The sequence below is a fragment of the Sminthopsis crassicaudata genome, chromosome 4, assembly GCF_048593235.1.
Source record: "Sminthopsis crassicaudata isolate SCR6 chromosome 4, ASM4859323v1, whole genome shotgun sequence".
NCBI lineage: Eukaryota > Metazoa > Chordata > Mammalia > Dasyuromorphia > Dasyuridae > Sminthopsis > Sminthopsis crassicaudata.
The window spans coordinates 372,599,138-372,627,036 of NC_133620.1; the positions used below are offsets into that span (position 1 = coordinate 372,599,138).

General features: G+C 39.7%; 1 protein-coding gene across 2 annotated transcripts in view; it reads left to right on the forward strand.

Annotated features, from left to right (window-relative positions):
* Positions 1-1,619: 1,619 nt before the first annotated feature.
* The window catches only part of IL6R (interleukin 6 receptor), a 60,598-nt gene continuing 34,318 nt past the window's right edge, over positions 1,620-27,899 (forward strand). Inside the window, exons 1-3 of one of the 2 annotated variants that reach the window (XM_074262154.1) lie at positions 1,620-2,200; positions 23,479-23,727; positions 26,168-26,291. In XM_074262154.1, the coding sequence (XP_074118255.1) occupies positions 2,116-2,200; positions 23,479-23,727; positions 26,168-26,291 (458 nt within the window). In that variant the 5' untranslated portion in view covers positions 1,620-2,115. The remainder of the gene's footprint in view (positions 2,201-23,478; positions 23,728-26,167; positions 26,292-27,899) is intronic. The other variant, XM_074262153.1, reaches the window with a different exon arrangement.

Below are 27,899 nucleotides of genomic sequence, written 5' to 3' on the forward strand. Positions count from 1 at the left end.
TTTATTTACAAAACATATGCATGAGTAATTTTCAATTTCCCCCTCCATCTTCCCACTCCCTTCCTTAGATTATAGATAATCCAATACATGTTAAATATGTTAAAATATATGTTAAATACAATATATGTATACATATTTATACAGTTATCTTGTTCCAGCAAATTCTTGAAAATGCCTGCTATGTACCAGGAACTATGCTATTTGTTTTTCCATCACCCCAATAGAGCCTAGGATTGCTTTACTACCAAGTTTTTTGATTTTGCAATTTAAAGGTTCTAGCAGTGAATCTAGCATCTAGATCAATTTTGTAAACTTATAAAATAAAAATCCAGTATGATATCTACTGTAACATTCTGATATGGATCACCAGTGGCAAAGGTTATTTTTACTGATTGAAAGAAATGAAGCATTTGAAATGTAGTGGAAAAAATCACTGACCCTAGAGGTAGAAGACTTGGGTTCAAGTCACCTACCCTGTCACTTATTACCTTTATTTTGAGCAAAAGATTTCTCTACTTTCTCAGCTTTGGGTTCTTTAATCAGCCAAAGTAGAGGTTTAATGAGATGATACCTAAACTCTGAATCTATTATCCCATGGGGATCTTGGCTTTCAGCAAACACATCAGCCACAATACTATACTCATCTGTACTCAATACTTACATCTGTAAATCTGGGACAGGATAATTGCACCATCTACTTCACCTGTGAGAAAAGTAATTTATAAACTATAAAGGGTAGTTATTAATATGGGTGCCTGAGCCAGGAAACATTGGGCCTAAGGAGCTGATGACTGAGAGGGAGGAAGAAGAAGGTGCCTTCCTTAAGCTCCATACCTGCCCTATTTTCTCTGTTCAGCTACTTTCCTAAAAGTGATTCTGAGTGTATTATTCCCCTCAGAAAGAGAGGAGGGCTTGATTTTTTTTCAGATTTTGTTGGAAATCAGAGCTGAGGGTGGGGGTATTTGTCCCTGTAACCTCCTAAGCAAAGCAGTGGATTCTAAGAGGTGGCACCTGCTGAACCTGGTATAAGGAAGACAGGAATTCAAATCCTACCTAAGATACTTAACTCTAGGCAAGTCACTTAACGTGTGTGCCTCAGTTATCTCAGCTGTAAAATGGGATAATAATAGTACTTCCCAGAACAATAGGAGGATAAAGTGAGATAATATTTGTAAAGCACTTTACAAGTACTATACCGGGTGTTTCCCAAAAGTCAGCTTAAAACACCCTGTTTAAGTACTAGTTATTATTAATGAGGAAGAACTGACTTCAAGTCCCAGCTGTACCATTAACTTACTCTAAGGTCCCTAGCAAGCCATCGAATCTCTCCGAACCTCAGTTTTCTCGGCTGTAATAATACCACCTCCCCTTCAACTGTGTTGCTGAAAAAGAATCAGCCTATGACAGCTCAGAGCGCGCCATAAACAAAAATTCTCCTTCCTCCGCCTCGCTCAGGTGCGGGACGGATTTCTGGAATCCCGCCCTCCGGTCTCCCCTCTTGTCCAGGCTCTTGCTCAATCGGCCCCCGATTTCACAATCGCACTTGGGGACAGTCTCTGCAGAGCTGAGTTCCTCAAATGTTTTCCTGTGTTTGCCAGGACTGTTCACTCCTCTGAGTCATATATAAGTGGGAAGTTGAGCTGAGACAGTCAGAGCTGGCTGAGAGTGAACAAGAGAGGGGGTGAGAGAGGGAGCCCGGAGTCGGGTGCTCGCTGTCTCACTCGCCCGCTCCCTGCCCTGCCCGGGCTTGAGCTGCGGACGCAAGCGGGGAGAGGAGCGCCGGGCCGGCCCAGCCGAGTCAGGGGCGCGGAGCTGGCGGGGGCAGCTGGGAAGCGCGGAGACACCTGGGGAGAGCAGAGGGCGCGGGGCCGGCTGGGGAGCAAGGAAGGGCACAGAGACCTCTGAGGAGCCGAGAGAGCGGAGAACCGGCGGGGAGAGGTCAGAGGCGCGGAGTCCGCTGGAAAGCCGAGAAGGGCGCGGAGGCGGCCGGCCCGGGAGCACAGCGCGCCCCGGGAGAGGGACGCGAGCGAACTTGACAGGAGGTGGACCTGGGAGAAGTGAGACCATCCAGAGGCAGCTCCCGCTAGGGAACGGTGGATTAGAAGAGGAGGAAACATGCTGTCGGTCACCGCAGTGCTCCTGTCCGTCCTGCTCTCGGCTCTTGGGCAGGAACTGGTCCTAGAAGGCTGCCCCAGCCTGGGTAAGCTCTCAGGAAAACCCGGGGTTTGTGAGGCGGGGACAAAGGGTGTTGACCTGGGGGCACAGAAAACAAACAAACCAAAAAGACGGGCCCAAGGGCCACACCGGCGCTCTTTGCTCTCGGCAAACCCTGGCAAACTCCATCTAGTTTCCTAGAACTCCCGGGTCTCAGAATTTCTTATCAAAGATTGTTCTCATGAATTGTCTTATCTGTAAAATGAAAAAAAGGTGCTGTCCTCCGAGCTACCCTGCTCACTCTGACGTTTGTAGTTGTGTGATTTAAGGGACACCTACCTGCCTTTGCCACATACTAGTTGGGGGATCATAGGCAAGACCCTTAACCCCCCCGGCCCCTCTCTAAAATTGCCCATCCGTACAAATGGATAGAGCTTCCATTGGAAGTTTTCCATATCGATCAAATCACAGCTTATTCCCCCCAAAAAAATCAATGACATAAAAATACATTCCGATGATTTTGCGAGGAATGAGCCCACGGCTTTGATACTTCCTGTGCTCCCTCAGTGGCTGTTCTCTTGCGTCAGGTTTCCCTGCACCTGCTCCATCCGATTTGATTTGATCTCTGACACCCAGGAATACTACTACCGTGTTCTTATTCCTTATGATACTTTCTGCACCTGGAGCGTTGCCCCCTCCTCCCCCATTTGCTCAGAGGGAAAAGTCTGAGTTAGTTTTTAGGTGCCCCAAGGGCAAAGATGCTTGAAAAGTGGGCAGGGCTATTTCCTCCAACCTGTCCTAACTCTTCTCCCTTCCCGAGAGCTGTCCCCAGCTGCTCCCTGAAGCCCTCTGGGTTATAAAGATGACTCCTTCCTGACATCATCGTACTGAGTCACTAATCCATTCCATCCACGTTTTCTCCGGCACTCCCCTCCACCCAGTCCTGACAAGTCTAGAGTTTATCTTTTTGAGAACCTAATACCAAGACATGGAGATCACCAAGTGGGGATAGTCCAGGCTGGAGCTGGCAAACCCGAGCCCCGCCTCTCCAACCTTTCCTTCCTTTTACGGGTCAAGGGGGAGATACTGTGTCTGACAGGATTCACTTGCTGGTGATATTTCCACTAACATTAAAGCCTTGGCTGGATGCCCAGAGCTGGCATACATAACATGTCTCAGTTTCTCTTTGACCTGTAGTAACAGCACCTCCACAGGTTTATTTTTGGATTTATCTGTGAGAATATGTAAAGGGCAACAGGTTTGTTTTTTGCAAGGATCAGTCACTTGGTTCTTTCTCCGTCCCCCCTTCCCCCTGTGGATGGTTGGCCCCAAGGGACCCCATTTTCACTGGGTCAAATACTCTCGCCAGTGAAGTCTCTGGCTTCTAGGAGAGCAGAATGAGCCAGGTGTGTGACTCTCTCTTTTCTGGCTTCATTCCCAAGAAGCGGATGTGATTGTTGGTTTGCTGTTATCGGAGGAAGAAGGTGGGAGTGGTGGTCCTGACAGCCTGTCAGGTTCTCTTCTAGATCTTTGTAGACTGACAATTCAGCAAGGCATTCTAATGTGAAAAAAGACAAAAGAAGAGAGGTGGAAGACACTAGCCCAGAACTGGAGTCACCCATGATCAGTGGAGGACTTGGAGGAATGGACAAAGAATAGATGATCCCAGGCTGATGATGTGGGTATCAACCAGGATAGTGGGGATGAGGAAGTAGAAATAACAGGTAGAAAATCCAGGATGTTGCAGCTGGGGGAGATGGAAATTTATAATACTGCAAATATTATTCCTAATTGTACCTTAATTAAGGGGAATTAATTAAGTGGGGAAGACCCTGTGACCAGCTTGTATTTTAGGCAGTCTTTTTCTCCATGCAGCAATGTTGGGGCAAACAAAATCTGGAGGAAGTGTCCATTTGCTTAGCATCAGAGGAAAATGGAGAGAAGCAGAAAACATTCAGGACCCAAGTTACACACACACACACACACACACACACACTCCCATGAGCTTGAGAACAAAAATAGAAAAATAAGAAACTGTAAGATAAATGGATCAAATGAGTTATATGTTCAATTTCAGAGAATGAGTAGGTGAGGGTATAGAAATTAGAGTTACCCTTGGGGAAATACCAACAGAGGCATGTGATTTAGTAGAATGAAAATATAAGATTGGGAGTCAATATCTGAATTCTTACCTCTCTAGGCTTCAGATCTGTAAAATAAATTGGTATTCTTTTTTCTTGCAATTCTGGCAGAAAGAATGGTAGTCTTGGAATCAAGAGATCTGGGTTAAATAACTTATTTATGGGCAAGTCACTTTCTTCAATGAACTTCAGTTTCACCATCTGTAGAATGGAGATAATAAAAATCTCACCACCTACCTCACACAATCATTGTGAGGAAAGCACTTTCTTTTCTAAAATCTCTTTGTAAAATGCCAACTTTTCTTATGATGACTTTTCCTTCCCCTCATAACTTTAAATATGCAATGTATCTTAAAAGTTTCTCTAGCTTTTGATTTTCCTTTTATTACAATCTCCTTCAGCCTCATACTTCTCAATCTCATTCTTACTCACAACTAATAGGACCTATAGAAAGACTTAGTGGCTATGTATGGAGTGTGATTTTAGGGACTAGTTAGATTTTCTTACCTTCCAAAAGTATCTCTCACTCAGTTTGGTTTTTCTGATTGATACCTGATGTCTAAAGTTAGACATTCAATTCTTTGGCTTAAAGAGCTAATGCTCTAATATGATGTAAAGACCCTTAAAGGATGCTTTTACTTATTTCAAATCAGACCTTCGATTTCATTAGTAAAGAGAGCTTCTCCAGAAAGATTTTCTTTTCTATGTAGTTTGTCTTAGCTGGCTGAATCAAAGAGGTAAAGTTTGTCAAGGGTCACATAGCCAATATGTGATTTAAATTCTTATTTGTCTCAGTTTTCTCATCTGTAAAATGGGGATAATAGTGATAATAGTGGCTATCTCCCAGAATTGTTGTGAAATAAAATGTGATATTTGTAAAGTGATTTGCAAACTTTAAAGTGCTCTCTAAATGATAGCTATTGTTATTATATTGGCTGATCTCCACTGGGACCCACTCTGCATAACTTTCTAGCTACTGTGCCATCGTATATCTCTTATTCAGGTCTTCTCACCATCATTGACATGATGTGACAAAGCAAGCTGCTGGTTGGTCTGCTCATTCTTTAACCTGAAAATTTAATTTTTTTATAAATCAAATACTCAAAGTATCCACTGATTATGTAATATATACATTGTCTAAGTGCTTTACTTTTTTTTTTTTTAATGGAAGAGGGTAAGGCAAGTTGCATCTTGATCTTTTCACAGAATGGTATGGGGGAAAGAAGCTAGTTTTAGAATCAGGAAACTAAGTGTCAACTGTTGGCTCTAAAATAGCAATAATTAATAATAACAATAATAACTAATATTTATATTGTACCTCCTATATCCTAATCACTGTGCTAAGCACTTTATAAATAATAATGATAGCTAGCATATATATGTACATATTATATATGTATATATATAATATAGTATCTACTATATATTAAGCATGTTGCCAAACATTCTATAAATATTATTTCACTTGCTAATCAACTAACATTTATATAGGGCCTATTATATACTAGACATTGGGCTAAACATTTTACTAATATCTTATTATTGTCAAGTAATGATAGCTAGCACACACATATATATACATACATATATGTATGTATATATATGGATGGACTAAAGGAATTAAGGATGTTTAGCCTGGAGAAGAGTCTTAGAGGAAACATAATAACAGTCTTCACACATCTAAGAGGCTGTCACATAGAAGAGAGTTAAACTTGTTCCACTTGGCCCCAGAAGGCAGAACTCTGAGAAATGCTTGGAATTTGTAAAGAGAGAAATTTGGACTTGATTTATGGAAATTCTTCCTAATTTAGAGTGAGCCAAAATTGGAATAGGCTTTCTTGGGAGATAATGAGTTCCCTATCACTGTATGATTAGGTGAGAGATAGGTTATAGAAGGGATTTTTTTTAAAGTAGGAGGTGGAATTGATGAGGGGCAACTTAAATGGCATAATGGATAGAGCACTGAGCTTGGAAGTCTGATCTTCATGAATTCAAATCCAGTTTTAGATATTTACTAGTGGTATCAGCCTCAGCACTTACTCCTATTTGCCTCAGCTTTCTTTTCTATAAAATGATCTAGAGAAGAAAATAGCAAAACATTCCAATATCTTTGCCAAAAAATTTAAAAAAAGAGATCATGAAGAGTTGGAAACAATTGAAATGATGGTGACAAGATGAGATAACCTCTAAAATTTCTTTTAATTCAGAGATTCTATAAAACTACCTTCCAAGGAGACAAAGGCAGAAGATTAATCATCAAAGCCAAAGCTCCTGGGTTCCAGTCATACCTCTGGGGTTTTTCTTTGGTGGTTTACCCATTTTCATCTTACCCATCCTTTTTAATCATAAACCCATAGGTAGGTATGTCAAAGGGACCTTAGAGTCAGTCAAGTGATACAATGGATAGATAGCATGTAGGAGTTGGAATTAGAAAGACCTTGGTTTAAATCCTGCCCCAGATACCTAGCAATATAATCCCAGGAATATCTCTTAACCTCGGTCTCCTTATCTGTAAAATGGGAATGATAATAATAGCACCTTCTTCACAGGGCTATTATGAGGATAAAAATTATATATTTGTAAAGTGCTTTGAAAACTATTAATACCAGCTATTATTATTAGTCTTCCTACTATCATTAAGTTTATTGATTCAGGAACAAAGACTCCCAAGCAGTAAAGTAGCACAGCTAATATTTGGACCCAAGATGTCAGACTTCAAAATCAGGGCTCATTCTTTGTGCCATGCTGCCTCATTTTAAACTTTGTGCCCACATGAGGGAATTTCAAGGCATGAATTAGGGAGAATTGAGTAGATCACATAGAATATTTGCTTCACAAAGGCTTAAAGCATTAAGCATTGAACTCAGGCTTCCTGTTGCCATTTTCCCTTGATCTATTAACCAACCAACATGATATACATGCATACATACCCCCCCATATCTATATGTGCACCAACATATCTATATATACATGTCTCTATGTACATAAACACACACACACACAAGTTTGCATATGCATGCAATAGAAGCAATACAAAGGCTCCTTTTTTCAATGAACTTGAAATCTAATCAAAGAGATGGGAGTGACATATATCTAAAGCAATTTAAATTATTACTAAAAAGCACCTTACATATATTTTCTCATTTGATTATCAGTCTTATGAAGTTATTATTGTAGGAATTATTGAACTCATTTTACAGATAGGCTCTGTTGACTAAAGTCCTCCTCTGATGCCTACTTGGGATTTGCAAGTGATCCCCAGGGTTTTTGAAAACAACAACAGTGGTAGGACCTGAAGCAGTCCTATCAAATTGGAAAAACTTCAGATAAAGGCTCAGGGATATCAGTCATCTTCAAATCAGCCTAGAGAAGTGCAGAGTAGTTCAGCACCAGATGGTTGGCTGCCAAGTGATATGTTTCTGTGATTCTGTGAACCTAGCTTCTTTGGATTCCAAATCCTAAACTTCTTCCTCAACATCTTGATATCTTAAAGACTTGTCCACAGACGCTTCTCCTAAATTCTGGCTCTTGGAGGAAGCAGTGTGACTTACTGAAAACTATAAGAGGCATGATATAGTGGCAAGAGTACTGATTTTGGAAGTTGAAGAGCTGGGCTGGCTTATTTATTGTGTGTCATTTTACTTCGTTGGCCCTCAGCTTCCTCACCCAACAATGGAGGGATTGGGAGTTCTCCAAAGAACTACCCCTAAAATCTAAATCTTTTCATTGTAGGAGTGATAAGATAAGTCATTGCTTAATTATTAATTGGATAACTCCCTTCACTTGATCTAAATTTCCTCATTTGTGAAATAGTAATTCTTACTAAGGATATTGGGAGGAAAATGTTTTGCAGATCCCAAATTACCAGTAGGATCTATTACAGACTTTTAATTGGAAGGGACCTTAGAGGTCATCTCATCTACTCCATTCTTTACAGCTGAGAAAAATAAGGCATGAGAAATGAATTAATTTGCCCAAAGTCATACAAGTAGTAAGTGGTAGAACTGAGATTTGAACCAATATCCTTTCATTCGAGATGTAGAGGTCTTTCCATTACACAATATGCCCTACTATTATGGGTGAATTCTTAGAGCCTCCACTCAGCTGCCCATGCTGAAAAAAAAATAACCTTATCACTATATTTGAAACTTTCCCTGTATAGTCCCTAATTTTTTTAAAAAGAGGTGAGCTATGAAGGGAATAAGGAAGCATAGAGGGGGGGGATGTGAAGAGATAAAAGGCAATTTTGGATAAAAGGAAGGGAGGGGGGAAAGTCAAATGGCAAGCCACTTCAGTATCTTTGCCAAGAAAACTCTAAATGAGGTCATGAAAAGTTAGACAGAACTGAAAACTTTGTGTTAGGTCAGTTTTAAGTTTTAATAATATAGCTTTAAGCTTTAGTAGCTTAAAACTTTACTTAAAATTAAAGCTATACTTATGACTTTTGGAACAACTACATAACATAATGTTACATATTATGAGTTTTATAATTTGATATAATAAATGTAATACATTACATAATATGATGTTAAATGACAATATTATTCAGTATAATTTATTATAACATGACATTATGCAATAGAATAGAACATAATATATAATATAATACAATAGAATTGAATGTAATATAACATACAATATAATACTATAAAAATGTAATATAACATACGAAGATATATGATAAGATGATACAATATGGCATAATATAATACAATATAATTTAACAATGTGACATACAACATAATACAATGTACTATAACACAATGTAACATAATATAATTGTGTTGGCATAGTGGATTTGTATATCCATTTATGTCCTTCAGATAAGTACTCATTGTTTTCCCTAAACCATATTAGAAATTCTCAGTTATATTTTTAAAAAAGAAAGCTTCTCTCTAGCCTCATTCACCCCATCTCCTACTTTCTCCCAACTTTTCCCTATTGCATTATAAAGTTTGCCAAGTAATTTAAATATGTTAATCTCATTTGATCCTCAAAATTACCCTGTGAGGAAGGTGCTATTATTATCCCCTTTTTACACAGCTTTCAAGGGCCTGATATAGCATTCAAACCTAGGATATCCTGCTTCTAAGACTTGCCTTCCATCTGCTATGTCATGATATCCTTCTCAATTGATTGTCCTTTCTAGGAGATGAATACAAAACTGAGGCTCAGGAAATGGGATCCCTAATCCCAGGTCCTTCACAAATTTACACAAGTCAGTCAGTTCTCTTTGGGACTCAGTTTTCATAACTGTAAAATAGGGAGAGTGATATTGTACTGTACTGTCCCTTACATTCTAATGGTGCGTTTTTGTGATTATTCTGGAAAACCCCTAAGTCTAAAATTTCAGTTCCTTTGTGGGGAGGTAGTTTTGATTGGGAATGAGGAAGTGGAGTACAGAGAATTCAATTGAGGAGGTGGGGAATAAGGGTAAGATAGTGTGTCTCTGAAGACATACTTCTCTATGGTTTTGCAGAAGGCTGGCCTTGCCCTTTCTCTTTCCATTTGTAACATTCACTCTTTTGGCCACTGGGTCTTACATTTAGAGAAACCCAGCACTAGTGTATAGATATGGGCAGAAATAATAGTTCATCAGGATGGATTTAGTACAATGGATGGGGGGAGAGGAGGAAAAGAAAAAGAAGGAGAATGGGGAACAGGATTAGAACTCTGTTAGAGGCTTAATTCTGCTTCCCCTCCCCACCAACAGTAGTCCTGATGGGAGAAGATGTGAATTCTGACTCAGTTTATTCAACTATAAAATAAAATGATTGTTCTATAGGATATCTAAGGTTCCTTCCAGCTTTGACATTCTGTGTTCTGTTCCAACTTTAAACTCTGAATTGAGTGATTTTTTTATGTGTTCTCTGATCTCTTGACCCCTTCCTTTGCAGTTGCTTCCTTGTCCCTACCTGAATAGCCCTGTGTTCCTCATTTTATCTCTTAGCTCTACCATCCTCTCAGTTTTTACCCTCTTTCCTATAAAACCTTACATTTACTAAGCACATTGAAATTTATAAAGGATTTTGCTCACAACCCTTTGAGGTGAGTGGTATATTATTATTATTATTGTCCTGTAAGAATAATATTAGAAATATAAAAGCTTAAAGCAGTGGTCCTCAAACTTTTTAAATAGGGGCCAGTTCACTGTCCCTCAGACTGTGGGAGGGCCGGACTATAGTAAAAACAAAACCTCACGCTCTGTCTCCGCCCCTCAGCCCATTTGCCATAACCGGAGGGCACATAAACAAACTACAGTTTGAGAACCCTTGGCTTAGACCAAGAAGAGGTTGTCAAGAAAAGCTAAGGACATATGTGTATATGTCTGTGTATATATATATATATATATCCTAAGGACATATATTTATGTCAGACATTTATATGTTTATGTATATATACACACATGTAGTATATATGAGTGCATATATATCTACACTAAGAACATAAATTTATATAGGACATATATGTGCATGCATATGTGTGCTTATGTTTGTATATGTCCTTAGCTTTCTTTGCCAGCCTCTGCTTGTTTTAAGCTTATTTATATGTGTGTGTATATATAATATATAATTTTAGTTAAGTTGAGTATGAGAAGAATATCAAAGAAGGAACAAAGACTAGAGTAAGATAATAGAAGACATGATGAAGCTTCTCAGTTCTTTATTTTCCTTCTATTTTCTCTGATGCATAAGCTCAAAAGAAATGTGAGATGCATAAATTCAGAGATATCTCCATTCCAGATGTTCATATAGACTATTTGTGCCCAACTAGTGGCAGAGCCTCCCAAGCTCATGTTGGTCCAATCAGCCAGAGTTTACTCCCAACCTGGTGGTGCCATTTCAGTTTGCTTTGAGAACAAAGTGCAATGACCAACCGATTTTCTGTGCTAGGGAGAGAAATCTTTGTGCTAGGAAGAATAAAACAAAAATGGCTGATGGGGAGCCGAGAGTCAAGAAGAGTGACAGAGGGCACCTGGATGCCCTTGATGAGTTGAAGCTAGCAGACCCAGATGAACAGTATTCTTAAAGAATAGAGTGCTGGAATTGGAGACAGAAAGTACTGAGCTCCAATCTTGTTTCAGATACATATTAACTATGTGACTGAGCATTTAATCTTTATCTTTTTCAGTTTCCTTATTTGTAAAATGGATATAATAATAACACAGCTCACAAGGTTGGTGTGCTGATCATATAAAATAATTCATATAAGGCACTTTGCAATGTTAAAGCATTATATAATAAGTTATATATAATAATACATAATATTATAATTATTATTATTCCTGAGAGAAGCAGCAAATGTGTTTGCTGAGCCATTGTCAGGGATCTTTGAAAGATTTAGAGAATAAAGATATCTCAGGATTAGATAAGAATAATATTTTAGTTTTCAAAATATGTAGGTTGTAAACTACATAGGCCAGGGAACTTAATTTGGATTCCTGGCAAAATTATAGAATGTATTTTTTTTTCCTGAGGCAATTGTAGTTAAGTGACTTGCCCAGTGTCACTCAACTAGGAAGTGTTAAGTGTCTGAGACCAGATTTGAACTCCTGATTAGAATGTATTAAAGAGATAATTGGTGAACAACTAGAAAATGAAGATAACAAGGCACCATGACTAAATCAAGATCGTCATGTCATATAAATGCAATGGAATATTTTTATGCAGTAAGAAATGCACAATAATAAGAATTCAAGAAAACATAGGAAGATTTATGAGTTGATGCAGAATGAAATAAGTGTATTTGAAAAAACCATATTATATATACATATATATATATATATATATATATATATATATATATATATATATATATATATATATATAATGAACTACAACATTGTAAATTAAAAGACTGCTAAAAGAAAACTGAACTCTTGAACTAAATTTTGGGGGAAAAAACACATTAATAATCTTGGAGATAAAATGGTGAGATATTTTTCTTTTCTCAAACCAGAGATTGGGGGGGGGAACAATAAGGTCATAATGTTGTATATAACGTCAAATATGGTCATTGTGTCATGTGTTTTGTTTAATTATTTTTTTCTTTTATGAGGAAACTTTGGAATGATATGGAGTCTTTTTTTCCTTCTACTTAGTTTATTTATTTTTAATATACATTATTTTATGAATCATGTTGGGAGAGAAAAATCAGAGCAAAATCATGGGACAGAAAAAAAAAGTAAACAGAAAAAAAAGACGTGAACATAGCATGTGGTGACTTACATTCAATCTCCTTAGCTCTTATTCTGGATGCAGATGGCATTTTCAGTCCAAAGCCTATTGGAATTGCATTGGATAGAATTTTTTCTCAGAAATGATCATGATATAAAGATAAAAGACACTTTTAAACTCTTTTAAACTTGAAAGAAAAACAAGTATGTATAGCCAAACAAAACAAATTCCCCCATTTATAAAATATTTCTCAATCTGTATTGAATTCGTCATTTCTCTGTAAGAAGGAGGGTGACATATTTTATCATAATCTAAGAATTGTGGTTGGCCATTGTGCTGATCAGAGCTCTTAAATCTTTTAAAGTTGTCTTCATAGTATTATTATATAAACTGTTCTGGGTTTGCTCACTTTATTGTGCATCAATTCATACAAATCTTCCCAGGTTTCTCTGAAACCATGCCCTGAATCTTTTCTTAGAGCATAATTCTATGACATGCACATACCATAACCTTTTCATCCCTAGTAGTGCTATCACTGATAAAAAGGTTATGTATAATTTAACAGTTCTTGGGACATAGTTTTTAAGTTGTGTTTTTAAAAATAAAAAAGAACAGACAGTGCCAGACTATATAAGGATCATTTCATTGGTAGTTTTTGAATCTCTAGCACTTAGCAAAGTTCCTAGCAATGGGTGCTTAATAAATGCTTGCTGTTTGTGTTAGTAACTTTATTTCTTATTTTGACAAAATTACCAGATTAATAAGTCAGGAGAATACCATAGATATTGTCTATCTTATGTTGTTCAATTGTTTCAGTCATGTCTGATTCTTTGTAACACAATCTTGGATTTTGTTGGCAAAGATATTGAAGTGGTTTGCCATTTTCTACTCCAGTTCATTTCACAGATGAGGAAACTGAGGCAAACAGGGTTAAGAGACTTGCCCAGGTTCATATAGCTCGGAAATGAAGCTAGATGAACTTAGATCTTCCTAATTCCCGGCCCAACACTCTTTCCATTATGTACTTAGTTGCTCATTATTTATCTAGATTTTAGCAAAGTTTTTGACAAAAATCTCTTCTGCTAATTCTGTGGAAAATTTGGAGATGTGAGTTAAATGATGGTATGCTTGCATGGATTTGAAATTGATTGAATGATGCAGTCCAAAGAGTATTTTATTAATGGTTTAATGTCAACTTGGAAGGAGGAACCCAGTAGAGTTCCCAAGAAATTTGTGCTTTATCCTATGCAATTTACTATTTTTTATCAATGATTTAGATAGAGGTATAGATGGTATACTTATCAAACTGAAGATTCAATAGATAACTAATATGTGATATGAATCCAGGTTAATAAAGATCCTGACAGGCTAAAACATTGGGCCAGATTTAGTAGTCTAGCATTTAAGAGGAATATATACAAAGTATTACAAATGGATTTAAAAATACATCTTTGTAATGAGGTGAGGAAACTGAGGCAAACAGGGTTAGGTGACTTGACCAGGATCACACAGCTAGGAAGTATCTGAAGTCAGATGAATCATGATCAGTCTGCTTGACTCCAAATCCAGTCTTCTATTGTTCTATCCATTGCATCACCTAGCTGTACCTACTCCTACATTCATATTCTCTCTCTCTCTCTCTCTCTCTCTCTCTCTCTCTCTCTCTCTCTCTCTCTCTCTCTCTCTCTCTCTCTCTCTCTCTCTCTTTCTCTCTCTCTCCCCCCCCCCCCTCATTTCCATGTAGCATGTTTTATCTTGTAGACTCTGGAATCATGGTTGGCTATTGTCTTGACTAGTATTGAGGGACATCAATAAATTGAAAACAGTCCAGAGTGAAACAACCAGGATGGTGAAGGGCTTTAAGATCATGTCATCTGAGGACTTATGAAAGAATTAGTGACTGCACAATCATTTCCTCCAAGTATTCAAAGTGTTTTCACGTGGAAAAGAGATAGTAGACTGGTTCTATTCTCTCTTATTGAGCAGAACTTGACATAATGGGTGGAATTTACAAAGAATAAAATTGAAATTTCATGTAAGGAAAAGTTTTCTAAGAATGAAAGCTATTAGAAAGTGTAATGTCTCTGTAGGATTTAGTGGTAACCCTGTACTGTAAGTCTTTAAAGAAAGAATGGATGGAACTCAAAAGGGAAATAGGTCCTACCCTCAGAGGTTCTTTTCTATTGGGGAAAACAAAACATACATCAATAAATTAGTACAAAACTTCTACAAAATGAATAACAGTGTAATATGGGGGGAGAGGGAAGGGTACCAACAACTGGGGAAAGCAGAATCAATAGAGGCCTTGTGCAGGAAATATCACTTGAATTGAGCTATAAGGGAGTTAAGATTTCATGAAGTGGAGGTGAAGAGAGAACGCATTGCAGTTCTGGCAAACAGTCTGTGGCAAGATCACAGAGATGGGAAGTAGAATATCATGGACAGCAAATAGTCCAGGTTATCTGGAATATAGAATATATTACAAGTAATACATAATAATAGAAGTCAGTCTGTAAAGGCTTTAAATGCTAAACAGGCAATTGTGTATTGTATCTTGGGATAAAAGGGCTTCTTGAGCAGGAGAGTAATGAGTTCAAATGGGTTTTAGGAATACCACTCTGCCAATGATATGGAGGATGAATTTAGACATGGGAGATGCTTGACATAGGTCTCTTTCCAGCTCTGAGCTTTAGCATGCCAAAGTACTTGACTTTTATCACCCAGTAAAGCATTCAGCCAAATTTCAAATTCAAGTCTCCTGAGGACACTGTGCTTCTTATAACACTTTACTGTCTCTTTCCCAAGGGCCTTCCCTTGGCTTTCTTTCAAAGGCTGCCATTCTCAAGCTGCCTGAGACACTGAAAAGGCTCAAAAGTTGTGTCCCTCTCCTGCTGCTTTTTCCTAATTTAGAAGATTCTGTTTCTGGATCTGGTCCCAATATGTCCATTATTTATTTAATCTCTAACATTTTGAAGGGGGTGGAGGCAGGTGGGCATTAAATTGGGAATTTTTAAAAATTGAGGCACTAGAAGCAAATTGGAATTATCTGGCTCTCTCAATGCCTCTGAATCCCATCTCTAGATTGACTTTGGTGGAGTTTAAAGGTGCGCCAATCTCTGTCTTCAGGCAGTTTATAATTTATTAGACAGACATAACAAGCACCATGGAGCCAAGATAAATATTTATATGTACAAGTTGGAGGATGTTTCAGAAGTACAAACATATGATTAGTGGAGAAGCAGTTTGTGTGCCTCAGAGGAGGGATTTGACTTTCAGAGTAGACTTTAGACGAGTTAGATAAATGGAAACTTGGTTCTTGGAAGGTGTTGGGGCAGTTTCAGAGGTAAGTTTTTGGTCCTCATCTATGGAAGACTCTTTTGCTACCTTCTTATAGGTTTTTTTTTTTCCCCTGAGGCTGGGGTTAATTGACTTGCCCAGAGTCACACAGCTAGGAAGTGTTAAGTGTCTGAGACCAGATTTGAACTCTGGTCCTCCTGAATTCAAGGCTGGTACTCTATCTACTACGCCAGCTAGCTGCCCTTTTCTTATAGGATTTTAAAGTGGAAGGGACCTTAGAGATTATCTGGCCTAACCCTCTCTTTTTACTGGTGGGGAAACTGAGGCACAGAGAGGGATACTAGTCCAAGATCATACCCCTAGGAAATGGCAGTATTAGGATTTAAATGCCAGTTTCAACTCCAAATTTAATGTCTTTTTCATTCCATAATGTTTATAACACATGCTTATTTGATGTATACTTATTGATCACCTACTATGAGCAAAAGAGCACTGAATGGATCTTGTTGTTGTTCAGTCACATCCAACTCTTATGATCCTGTGGACCATAACATGCTGATAGCATCCATGAGGTTTTCTTGGCAAATAGACTGGAGTGGTTCCTTCTCCAGCAGGAGTCTTCCTAACTCCAAGCTTGGGGCTTTGTCTGCTGTGCTACCTAGTTGCCCCCTTAGGGATGGTGGACAGAATGCTAGGCTTGGAGTCAGGAAGATTCATTCTGAGTTCAAATCCAGTCTCAGACACTTACTGTGTGACTCGGGGCAAGCCATTTAACCCTGTTTACCTCAGTTTTCTCATCTGTAAAGTGAGCTGGAGAAGGAAATGGAAAACTACTCCACTATCTCCGCCAAGAAAATCCCAAATTGGGTCACAAAGAGTCAGATGCAACTGAGAAATGGCTGAATAATAACAAGACTTAAAACAGTTCTAAGCGTTTGGCGATACCTTGTATTATTCCATTTTATCTCTATGACACTCCTGGCAATATAAGTGTTATCCTTAGATAAGGAAACTGAGACAAAGAAATTAAATGACTTTTCAAGGGTCAGATCGGATTCTGAGTCCTATGTTCTAACCATTATGCCACCTAGCGCATGTAGAAATAATGATAATACAAGTTGATACCAGATAAGTACATAAGAGAGAGGCAACAAAGTGCCCTAAGGTCTGAGGTCTAGGATCTGAAGCTTCCTTCCCCTCTCTATCCCTCCAGCAGCTGGAAGCTTCTGTTCTTGGCACCCATCGCCTTTCTGATCAAAGGCTCTCTTCCTGAAACGACTCTTCCTTGCCTCTCACCTCCCAAATCTTCTTCTGTTAGAATCTGAGAGAATGGGAGGGTGAGGTTGCAGGAAGCCACCGAGGTGGTCCAGCCCACGACCTTTAAGCTCTTGCTTGGACTAAGGGGTTGCTGAGATTAGCAATCTCAAGCTAATTCTCTTGCTTTGGCCCAACTGGCCTCTTACATAAATGGGACTGGGAATCAGAGGTTTGTTTTTGCTGGCACGGAGCATAGGCAATCTATGAGGGAATTGGGAAATATGTATTTGTGTGTTCGTGTTCTGCTCTGGTTTTGACATTTACAAGTTTACTTGAAGAGAGAGGAGAAAAAAACAACTGGAGGACGACTGCTTTCACACTCCTCCCCCCACCCCCCCCCTATGTCCCCGTACATTTCCACTCCTTCCAAAACCAGAAGCCAGGAATGGGGAAGGTCAGGGCTGATTCCAGTTCTTTGGCATTCACCATAAAATCCAAAGAATGCAGGACACTGGTGACTTAGCTTGGGTGAATTCTGCTCAGATTCAGTAGCTTCGGTTCCGAAAGGCAGTGGTCATTGTTGCCTCAATTTCCAGGGACTCTGATCTAATTTCTTGAAGGCATGAGAGAAACACTGCTTTCCTTTTTCCTCAAGGGAAAACCCAGGGAGGTGGTGGAAATGTCCTTCCCTAGAGAATGTGAGGAATCCAGTAATTGTTATGTGTCAGCGCTGGACCACAGCCAAGCCTTCTTAGAATCAGAGATCTTGAGATGGCCCTGCCCTTACTCCTGTGGTTTCAAAGGGCATGATGAAATACCTGTCTTTGATGTGATAAATGATGTGCAGCTTGGGCTTAAATAAGCAATCTCTCTGACCACTGGGAGCCCCCAGTCTAAGAGTAGCAACACTGATATGGGCAGAGAGATTCCAATATCTGATAACAAGCTAAGAATGTATATGTTCCTATCATTGCAGTCCCACCTATGTGTAGAGAGAGGGAGAGAGAGAGGGAGAGGAAAAAGGAGAGGGAGAGGGAGAAGGAGAGAGAGAGAGACAGAGACAGAGAAAGCCAGAGACAGAGAAACAGAGAGACAGAGACAGAGAGACAGAGACACAGAGAGAGACAGAGACAGAGAGAGACAGAAACAGAGACAGAGAGAGAGAGAGAGAGAAAGAGACAGACAGACAGACAGGCAGAGACAAGAGAATGAATGAGAATATATAATACCATCCTTTTTTGAACTTCTCCTCTTGCCCCCTCCAAGCCACTGATGCTGAGATTGATAACAGGGATTCAATTAGATGATTCCTCGGGAACCTTCCAACTTTGAGATTCAGCAAATTCAAAATTTAGCAAATATTTATTGAGCGCAGACTGCATAAAGTGCTGGTTGAGGGAGTAGGGGAAAGGCAAAATTTAGTTAAGAGAATCTTTACCCTCCTGAGTTTTAAGGTCTAGAAAGGATATGAGAGAATGTGGCCACTGGTACAGCTTTCCCGCTGAGCAGTCTGGAGGCAGCAGGCTTAAGAACTGCAGGGAAGCAGACTTGCCCAGCGCCACCCGACGAGCATTAGTGGCCACATCGAGATCTGGGCTTAGAGAAAGCTAAAACCGCTTGCCCTGGGTCTGGTGTTTGGGTTGGGGTGTTCAAAGCATAAACAAGCTGTATCTGAGAGAATCTGAACATTTGTTTTGGCAGAAGGAGGCGGGACTCTCTTCAGCTCCAAACTGGTGGAGTTGTTGACTCAACAGCCCCGGACACTAATGTGTTCAGTCAGAATGAAGAGAGTTATTAAGCCTCCTCCCTGCCTCCTCCCCTCCACATGTCCAAGTGCCAGAATAAGTTTGGGGAGATGAGTGTTTCTCCAACCTCTAGACCTTCCCTCCCCCACACAGTGTGGAGGGGTGGTTGTGGAGACAGCAGACAGAAGGCACTGGGCATCCCCAGGCCAGGCCTCCGGTGCTGAGGATGCTGGAAAGGGAACGAAGGGAGGCTTGTTCAAGCATCCTCCCGGTTTCTTAGGCAAATATTGACATATACTTCCCCTCCCTTTCTGTAGGGGCCAGACTCTGAGGTGGCGGGGAAAGATGAAGGAGCAGAGAAAACAGGGACTGACAGTTTGAGCTCCAATGCACTGACAGCTAGGCTTGAGGAATCTTATCTTGAAATTACTCTGTCTGGAAGGTCAGTCCTGAAGAGGGAACAGGAGGCATCCAGGGAGGACTGATGGGGTTGTAGCTTAGAAAGAGCAAGGTCAACCCTGATCTGGCAACTCCTGGCACATAGTAGACATTATATAAATGCTTATTCCTGGCACATAGTAGGCATTATATAAATGCTTATTCGCTTCCCATGGAGAAAGAAGGAAGGGTTACAGAGCTGGAATGAATGTTTGAAGAAAAATATTTATTAAATACATACTACATTCAGAGAACTTTACTGAATGCTGGGAATACAAATAGGAAAGAAAGACTCTCAAGGAGTTTCCAGGGAGAAGCTGTCAGGAAGATGCAAGACTCTGGTGAGCCTTGGGTATTCTGTAAAGCCTGGGAGTTTGTAAGGAGCTGCAACAGGGCAAGACCGATTTATGCAAGGTTTTCCCAGCCATGCTCCTCATGTTTATCATCAAGGAACCAAGAGGAAAGGATCATGGGTCACAGATCTAGTCTTTGAAGGAACCATAAAGATCATCTAATCCAACCTACTGATTTTACAGATAAGTAGACTGACATTCAAGATCACTCTAGAGAGGCACAGAGACATTCAAAAGACTTGCTTGTAATTACCCAGTTGATTAGTGACCAAAATCCAAGTTTTTCCTTCTTGGTAAAATGCTTTTTCAACTAATAGAAAGAGTAGCGCAGTGGAAAGAGCTCTAGACTTAGAGGCAGGGGAACTGGGTTTAATGTTTAGCAATAATGTGATCATGGGAAAGTTATTCCACCTTTCTGCACCTCAGTGTTCTCTGTAAAATGAAAGGAGGTAGTGGTAACAATTGTTTCTTGTCACACCATTTGTGAGAATAGCTCTTTGAAAAATCTGAGTGCACCTTTTTTGGGTCTGCATTTTCATTTGCCACGTGGCTAATATGGAAATATGTTTTGCATGACTCCATATAGATAATCTATATCAAATTGCTTGCCTTTTCAAGGAGGGAGGAGGAGCTGTAGGGAAAGAAGAAGGGAGAAAATTTGGAATTCAAAATTTTAAAAAATGTTAAAAATTTTTTGAGAAAAAGGTTTTTTTTTTTTTAAAGAAAAAATCTTAGTATATTGTTGAAATGGGAATTACTGCTCCTAATAGTAAGTTTGGCAGTGGAGTGAAGGGGTAAAAAGACTCAAAAAAGTTGTACAACTGCAAGGTAGCTGGGAGGCAGACTCTTGGTTTCCATCCATTGTACCTTTAACACATCAGTTCTGTCTCCCTGAATGCAGAGCTCCCTTCCAGAACTGTTGGTTCCCACCCACTCAGGATTCGGTTAGAGAGCAAGTTTCCCTGTCCAAAGACAGCTTTTGGCTGTCCCTTTGCCAAAGCAGTTTGACATCCCAGTTCTGAAAGCAGGGAAGGACAGCACAGAGGATCTTAAATAGCACCTACTATTAAAGGAGAGAGCTTTATAGAAAGATGCAGGCGAATCTGTGTTGAGTGTAAACACAGATCCTTTCATATAACTGGAGGCCAAAGTACAGGCTGAGGTCCAAGGACGTGAAAAGGCAGTACTTTTTGGTCAACATAAGTTAAGAGGTAGCTTCAGTGCTACGGAATAATATTAGCTAACCCAAAGATAGAATAGTGTGGGGGACAAATAGAAAGACAAAGACAAAGATAGAGAAAAGAAAGGAATGAAGGAAGCAAAAAAGAAAAGGGAAGAAAGGAAGCAAAAAGAAAAGGATGGATGGAAGGAAGGAAGGAAGAAAAAAGAAAGAGAAAGAAAGAAAGAAAGAAAGAAAAAGAAAGAAAGAAAGAAAGAAAGAAAGAAAGAAAGAAAGAAAGAGAAAAGGTAGAACTGAGGACAAGAAGGGGGGACATGGCAAGATGCTTAAGTCTGTCTTGAATTGTCAGAAGGGGCCATGGGGAGGAGTCTTGAAAGGGAGAGAGAGGCACAGGGCTTACTTTGCCATCTTGCCTATGTCTGGCCCTACAGCTAAGGGCTCTTTAGAGCAAGTGTCCAGATTTGGTTTAGACACATGAAAACTATCCATCAGATTCAAAGGTTCTTTAGTCTCATGAGCTCAATCTTTCACTCAGACCTTTCCTAAAGTAGTAATTCTAAAATCATAGTTTATGGAAAATGAATGGATGTCTATCAACTGGAGAATGGTTGGGTACATTATGGTATATGAAGGTTATGGAATATTATTGTTCTGTAAGAAATGACCAGCAGGACAAATACAGAGAGGCTTGGAGAGACTTGCATGAACTGATGCTGAGGGAAATGAGCAGAACCAGGAGATCATTTTACATTTCAACAACGATACTGTATGAAGATGTATTCTGATGGAAGTGGAAATCTTCAACAAAGAGAAGATCTAATTCAGTTCTAATTGATCAATGATGGACAGAATCAGCTACACCCAGAGAAGGAAATGAATGTGAACTGTTTGCATTTTTGTTTTTCTTCCCAGGTTATTTTTACCTTCTGAAGCCAATTCTTCCTGTGCAACAAAAAATTTGGTTCTGCACACATATATTGTATCTAGGATATACTATAACACATTTAACATGTATGGGACTGCCTGCCATCTGGGGGAGGAGGTGGAGGGAAGGAGGGGAAAATTCAGAACAGAAGTGAGTGCAAGGGATAATATTGTAAAAAATTACCCATGCATATGTACTGTCAAAAAAAAGTTATAATTATAAAATTAATTAAAAAATTTAAAAATAAAGGAAAAAATAAAAAAATAAAATCATAGTTTAGATTTTGTTATGGTTTCTAGGAAGTCCAATGTCCTGGGATAATAATGTTTCTGATTTTTTTTTTTTTGAGTGGCAGTAGTTACTTTGAAATCTATGGCCAGTGATAGTGTGAATGCATAGTTAGGTAAAATAGATGTCATGTAGGAAATGCACAATCAGAAATTGAGGTATAACTTTGAACAAGTTTCTGTACATCTCTCAGGAACAAATGGAGTTAAACTAGGTAATCTCTAAGGTTGTCTCCAGTTGATAATAATAATAATAATAGCTAGCATTTATATAGTATTTTGAGGTTTATAATATATTTTACAAAACATCTTTTTTTATCCTAACAAATCTTGGAGCTGTTATTTTCTCCATTTTACAGATGAAGAAATTGAAGCAAACAGATTTTGAGTGACATAGTCACACAGAAAAGTAATGTTTGAGGCAGGATTTGAACTCAGGTTATCTTGATTTGATGACTGAATGCTGTAACACTTGTACCACCTAGGTGATTAAATTGATCATTCCATGCTCTCTTATTTGATTCTCACAATTACCCTACAAGGCAGATAGTATAAGCATTATAGAGACTGTCATCCTTGTTCTTTCAGACTGGGTCATGGTGAGAAAACATTTTGAAAACCATAATTATTTTATCATTTCAGTGAGTCTATGAGCTCTTTAAAGCTGGCTGTCTTTCTTCCATTAGTGTAGCCTGAAACCTATTTACTCACCATCTTATGTGTTTCTGTCATGATTTTGCTACAGACCCCAGAAAGCATTCATCTAACAGGCTGGAGCATTCCTCCAGGTCTTCCATCTATTTATGTTGTAATTATTTATCTAATTTTTTGTTTGCCTATTCATTGATTTGTTTATTCATTCATTCATTCATCCATCCAATCATCCATTTTATTTATGTCTTTTTTCATTTGATCAACAACTTCCCCTATTGTTGTTATTTATCCTTTGTTCTCAAAAAAGGAGCATGTCATCAGGGAGGACACTGTGATATGCAAGTGAATTGAATTTAACTGAGGAAGGCCTGTGCAAAATCACCAATCTCATTTACTCCCCCAGAGCTTTCTGGGTCCAGTGGCAAGATATAGGTCAGACAACTGACGATGGTCCTAGATGCAGTGGGAGACCTTGGCCTTTTTAAGCTGAGTTTCTTGTTGTTTGTCCTTCCTTCTTGAAGAGGAGACCTATTAAAGACTTTAGCTTACAAAGGCCAAGGTCTCCCACTGCATCCAAGGCCATTGGTTGTTCTGATCTATGTCTGGCCTTTCCCCACAAAATTACTTCATATTTACTTTGTACATATTTTGAATTTGCTTATCTTTATCTATGTTGTCCCTTTCCCTTCCGTTACAGTGTTAAATTCCTCAAGGGTAGGGATGGTACATTTTGGCTTTGTCTCTCCAGCACTTAACACTCACAGGAAGGGTTTAACAATGTTTGCTAAATAAATGAAGGGATTGGACTCCAGACGTCAAAGGTCCCTCTGAGTTCTAGAATGTATGGTTCTCTGTCTTCTCCTTCCGCAGATTTTCCAGATGATCTGGTGAGCCAGGTGGTTGGTGCCCCTGTCACTCTGCACTGCGTGGACAGGGTGTTGCAGAATAATGCTTCCATTCACTGGACACTGGAAGATAATCCCATAACCCCAGAGCTTGGCCGAAGGGAAATAGTGGAAGGAAAGCTAATACTGAAGTCCGCGCAGCATAGTGACTCAGGAAACTACTCCTGCTACCTGGAGGGCCACAAACAGAGGTCCCTGTTTCTGCTGCTGATTGGTGAGTTTGAGAGCGTTGTTCTGCTGACATTCTTTTGGAGGATCCTTCCAGTGCACCCTCCAGTGCCTCTTAGTGACCCCCTCTCCAGCTCAACCTTCATATTGCTATTGGGCTAACCTTCCTTAGAGATCTGTTCATGTCACTCTCCTTTGCTTAAAAGTCTTTGGGAGTGACTTACTAAGTAGCAATTGGGGTTAAGTGACTTGCCCAAAATTTGGACTCTGGTCTCCTGACTTCAGGGCTGGTGCACCACCTAGCTGCCCTGACTTACTACTTACTGAATCTGTCAAATTGAGGTTTTTTCCCTTTGATTCATGACCCTCCATCATCTTGTGTTACTCTCTACACCCCTCCAGTCCCTCTTCCTGCCCCAGCTTTCCTGACTTATTTTGTTACCTGTTTCTACAATTTCTAATTCCTAACCAAACTGAACAATTATTTCCTTTTATTTGCTAATATAACACAACCTCAATTGCTTTGATTACACTACTTCTTATGCCTGTGATATCCTCATTGCCTCCTTTGGCCTGCTGAATTTTTACCTAATCTTTGGATCCCAACAGAAATGCCATCTTCTTCAGAAAGCCCTTTTCAAAGCCTCCCTCTGTCACTGACACCCTTCTTCTTAGACCTTACAAGAGAACATTTTGCTTGGTACCTTTCTAATACATGCATGTAAAATTGCATTTCAGATTTATCTGTGCTTGTGCTGTTATATTCTCTTGCTAGACCTATGCTCTATGAGGGCAGGAACTTTACTTATTTAAACTTGCCATCTTCCTCAGTGCCTAGCATGTGTACAGTAGATATGTGTTGAATGGACACCATGACTGAAAAAAAAATCTCTTTGATATCCTGTTGTTTACTTGGTCTAAGAAATTACGGGAAAAGCTTATGATATTTTCCAGCAAGTGACAGGATACTGCTAGGCTGGGTATCTTGCAACTCAGAACCCAGAGAGTTCAGAACTCTGCTCATAGTGAGTTCGGTGATTTGGGCTCCACTGATGTTTGAAATATAATACCTCCCTTCCTCATGGCTTATCTCAGTGACTGGAAGAGGTCTGAAACAGTAAAAAGAAAAGGAGACTCTCTTCTGGAAAAAGTCTGTCTTAGCCACGTGACCTGAGTTAGTCACTCCTCGTAGAGTAGAGCTGGGTCTCCTAACTCGATAAGTATTCAATAGTTATGATCTGTGCCAATGAGACTAGCACACCACACAGTGCCTCAAGCGTCGTAGGCGCTCAGTAGAGAGAGCTAGCATTTATTAAGCTCTTGCTGTGTGCCAGGTCGGCAGTGAGATATTGGATAGAGCTCTGGGCTCATCTTCCTGAGTTCAAATCCAGCCTCAGTCACTTACTGTCTATGTGATTCTGGGCAAGTCACTTACAGTTTGCCTCAGTTTCCTCATCTGTAAAATGAGTTGGAAAAGAGAAGGGCAAACCACTCTAGTATCTCTGCCAAGAAAATGCCAAATGGGATCATGAAGAGTAAGGTACAGAGACTGAACAACAACATGCTGGGCACTGGGCTTAACCTGGGTGTACAGATACCAGCAAACAAGACTGTCCTTGCCCTCAAGTCTACATTATAACAGGGTAAGACCACACATAAAGGGGAACTAGAAAGGGAGGAGTAAAGGATGTTGACATGGGTAGGAAATGGTCAAAGGTCAATGGAGTTCTGGATTTTAGCAAGAGAAGATAAAAGCTAGTCTGTGACTGATTGATTATACAGAGATAGTGTAGAATGGTTAAAATACAAACACAAAGCACAGTCCACTTGGAGTGAGTCTAGAGCTGGTTGTCAACTCCAGTTCTGTTAGTTACTAATTTGTAGGACATTGCCCCTCTTTGGCATTTGGGATGAGGAGGCTTAATCTATTCAACATGTTTTCCTTCACATTCAAGGTCAAGGACGTTCAAGGATCATGGCTATTCTCTGAGGTCTCTGTTAGCCTTAGCATTATTCACAGTCACTAATTACCACTGTTTCCCTTTCTGGGGCAAGGTAGAGAAGAAAGACTACTCAATTGGGAATGAGTGGACATAGGTTTGGATGCCATTTCTGTCCTTCACTACCTGTAACTTACTTTCTTTATCTGTAAAAGGAGAAGGTTGGATTAAATGGCTCTGAGTTTGGTTTTCAGCTCTGAATCTGTAATCCTCCGATTCTACTTCCCAGGAGGGAAATGAGACCTCTGGCACCTCCGAGTTTTACAAAGCCCTAAGTTAGAATATAGGACTGTTCAACTTGTCTGCTCTCCAAGGAATATGGGAATACCTGTGGGGAATAAAGGGAGCACACTAAGCTCTGTGCTTTTTTCAGATTTGTTCTCTTTAACCTGCCTGGTCCTCTGCTATCCTAGAAGAAAGCTTTTATTATTTGCTGCTGTGACAACACTCCCCGTCTTTATGTGCCTTCTATACTTTCCTTTTCAGATCCCCTTGAAGAACCTGTGTTGTCGTGCCATCGGAAGAATTTCTTTAGCAGCATCCAGTGTGAATGGAGCCCCCTGAAAGAACCACTCCCACACACTAAGGCCATCTTGTTAGTGACACAGTCGTAAGTGTCTTGGGAGATGATTTCTTTTAAAACCAGGCCATCGTGGGGACGGGAGAAAGGGTTTTTAGAAGCCATGATGCAGGAGGCATTGGGTGCTGAGAAAATAAAGGAAATATTTGCTGGGTTGAGCCACAGGCGAGTGGGAGGCATAGCATGATCTGAGGAGCTCCAGGAAGGCCTCTAAAAATATCTTTCCCCCACTGGTTCACGATGATGATGAATGTCAGAAGGCAGAAGTCGGAGTGACTGATAGACTGAGCTAAATCTGGCCTCTTTGTAACTTCTAAGGAAGAACTTCCTGCCAGTTAGAGCTGAATGAGAAATAGCATAGGCTGCCCCCGGGGGCTGGTAAGTTCCCTATCAATAGAAGCTTGACCACTCCTTGTAGATGTTGTAGAGAATATCGATGAGATGGTTTCTAAAGTGGCTTCCAACCCTAGAGCTCTGACTTTATGCCTGAAATCAGTCATTTCTTGGACTTGTTGTTATTAAGAACTAGCATTTATATAGGCTTTATATGTTAGCTTATTTGATCTTCACAACAACTGGGGGAGATGTTCTATTAAAACACAAATTAGTCAGGGAGGAATAACATATAAAGCCATGCCTTAGCACCCAGTAGGTGCTTACTAAATGTTTGTTGGCTGGAATTAGATGAGAGAGAGCATTTGATGAAGAAAGAAGAGTGGGATAAATCTCAATACTCTTAGAGGACATTCTAGCTGGGTGGGGTAAGCTTGCAGACACAGGGCATATAGAGGTAACGGGGAGAAGGGGGAATACCAAAAGAGGAAGTGGAAGGTGCCAAAGATATTCTGGGTCCATTTCACAATCTTGTCTAGTAACTGACAGCTTTGCAACTGAGGGCCCTTCGATCCACATGTTTTCCAAACTAATCTTAAACAGGATAAACACACATATCGAGTTCAAAGCTTCTTTAATCTCCAGTACCAAACCTTGTTCTGAGAGCTTCCCCAAAGGAGGTATTCTGAAAGTATCGTTTAGAGACCACTTGCAGTCTCCCAGGGGTCTTTTTGACAGTCCATAGACTCAGGGTAGAAATTTTTGTAAATGAAGAGATGTACCTTGTCCTGTCGGGAAAAACACAAGATTATTCAAAGTTATTACTTTAAGAATTGTTCCAAGAAAGGGATATAGACATTTCCTGGCTTACCTGATTTACTAACATAGTTTTTCAAATCTTTATTTATAAATGGGCTATTTAGAACTTGAACTTCAACTTAACTAGTGGGGCCTGGATTCACAAAGATTCATCAAGTCCAAATCCACCTCAGATACTTTCTAGCTCTGTGATCTTAGGCAAGTCACTTACCCCTGTTTTCCTCAATTTTCCGATCTGTAAAAAGAGTTGGAAAAGGAAATGGCAAACTCCTCCAATACCTTTTGCTGAGAAAACCTCCAATAGAATCACGTCAGACTTGACGAACAACCAAAAGGCCCAGTGTGATAAGATTGACAGGCTAAAAAGCGTGCACAAGCCTGTTTGATTTGTGATGTGGCTGAAATTTTGCAGTGGAAAATAGAAGGAAAGAATCTGATGGAACATGTACAATACATTATTTCCACTAGAATGCTCTGCCTCTAGTT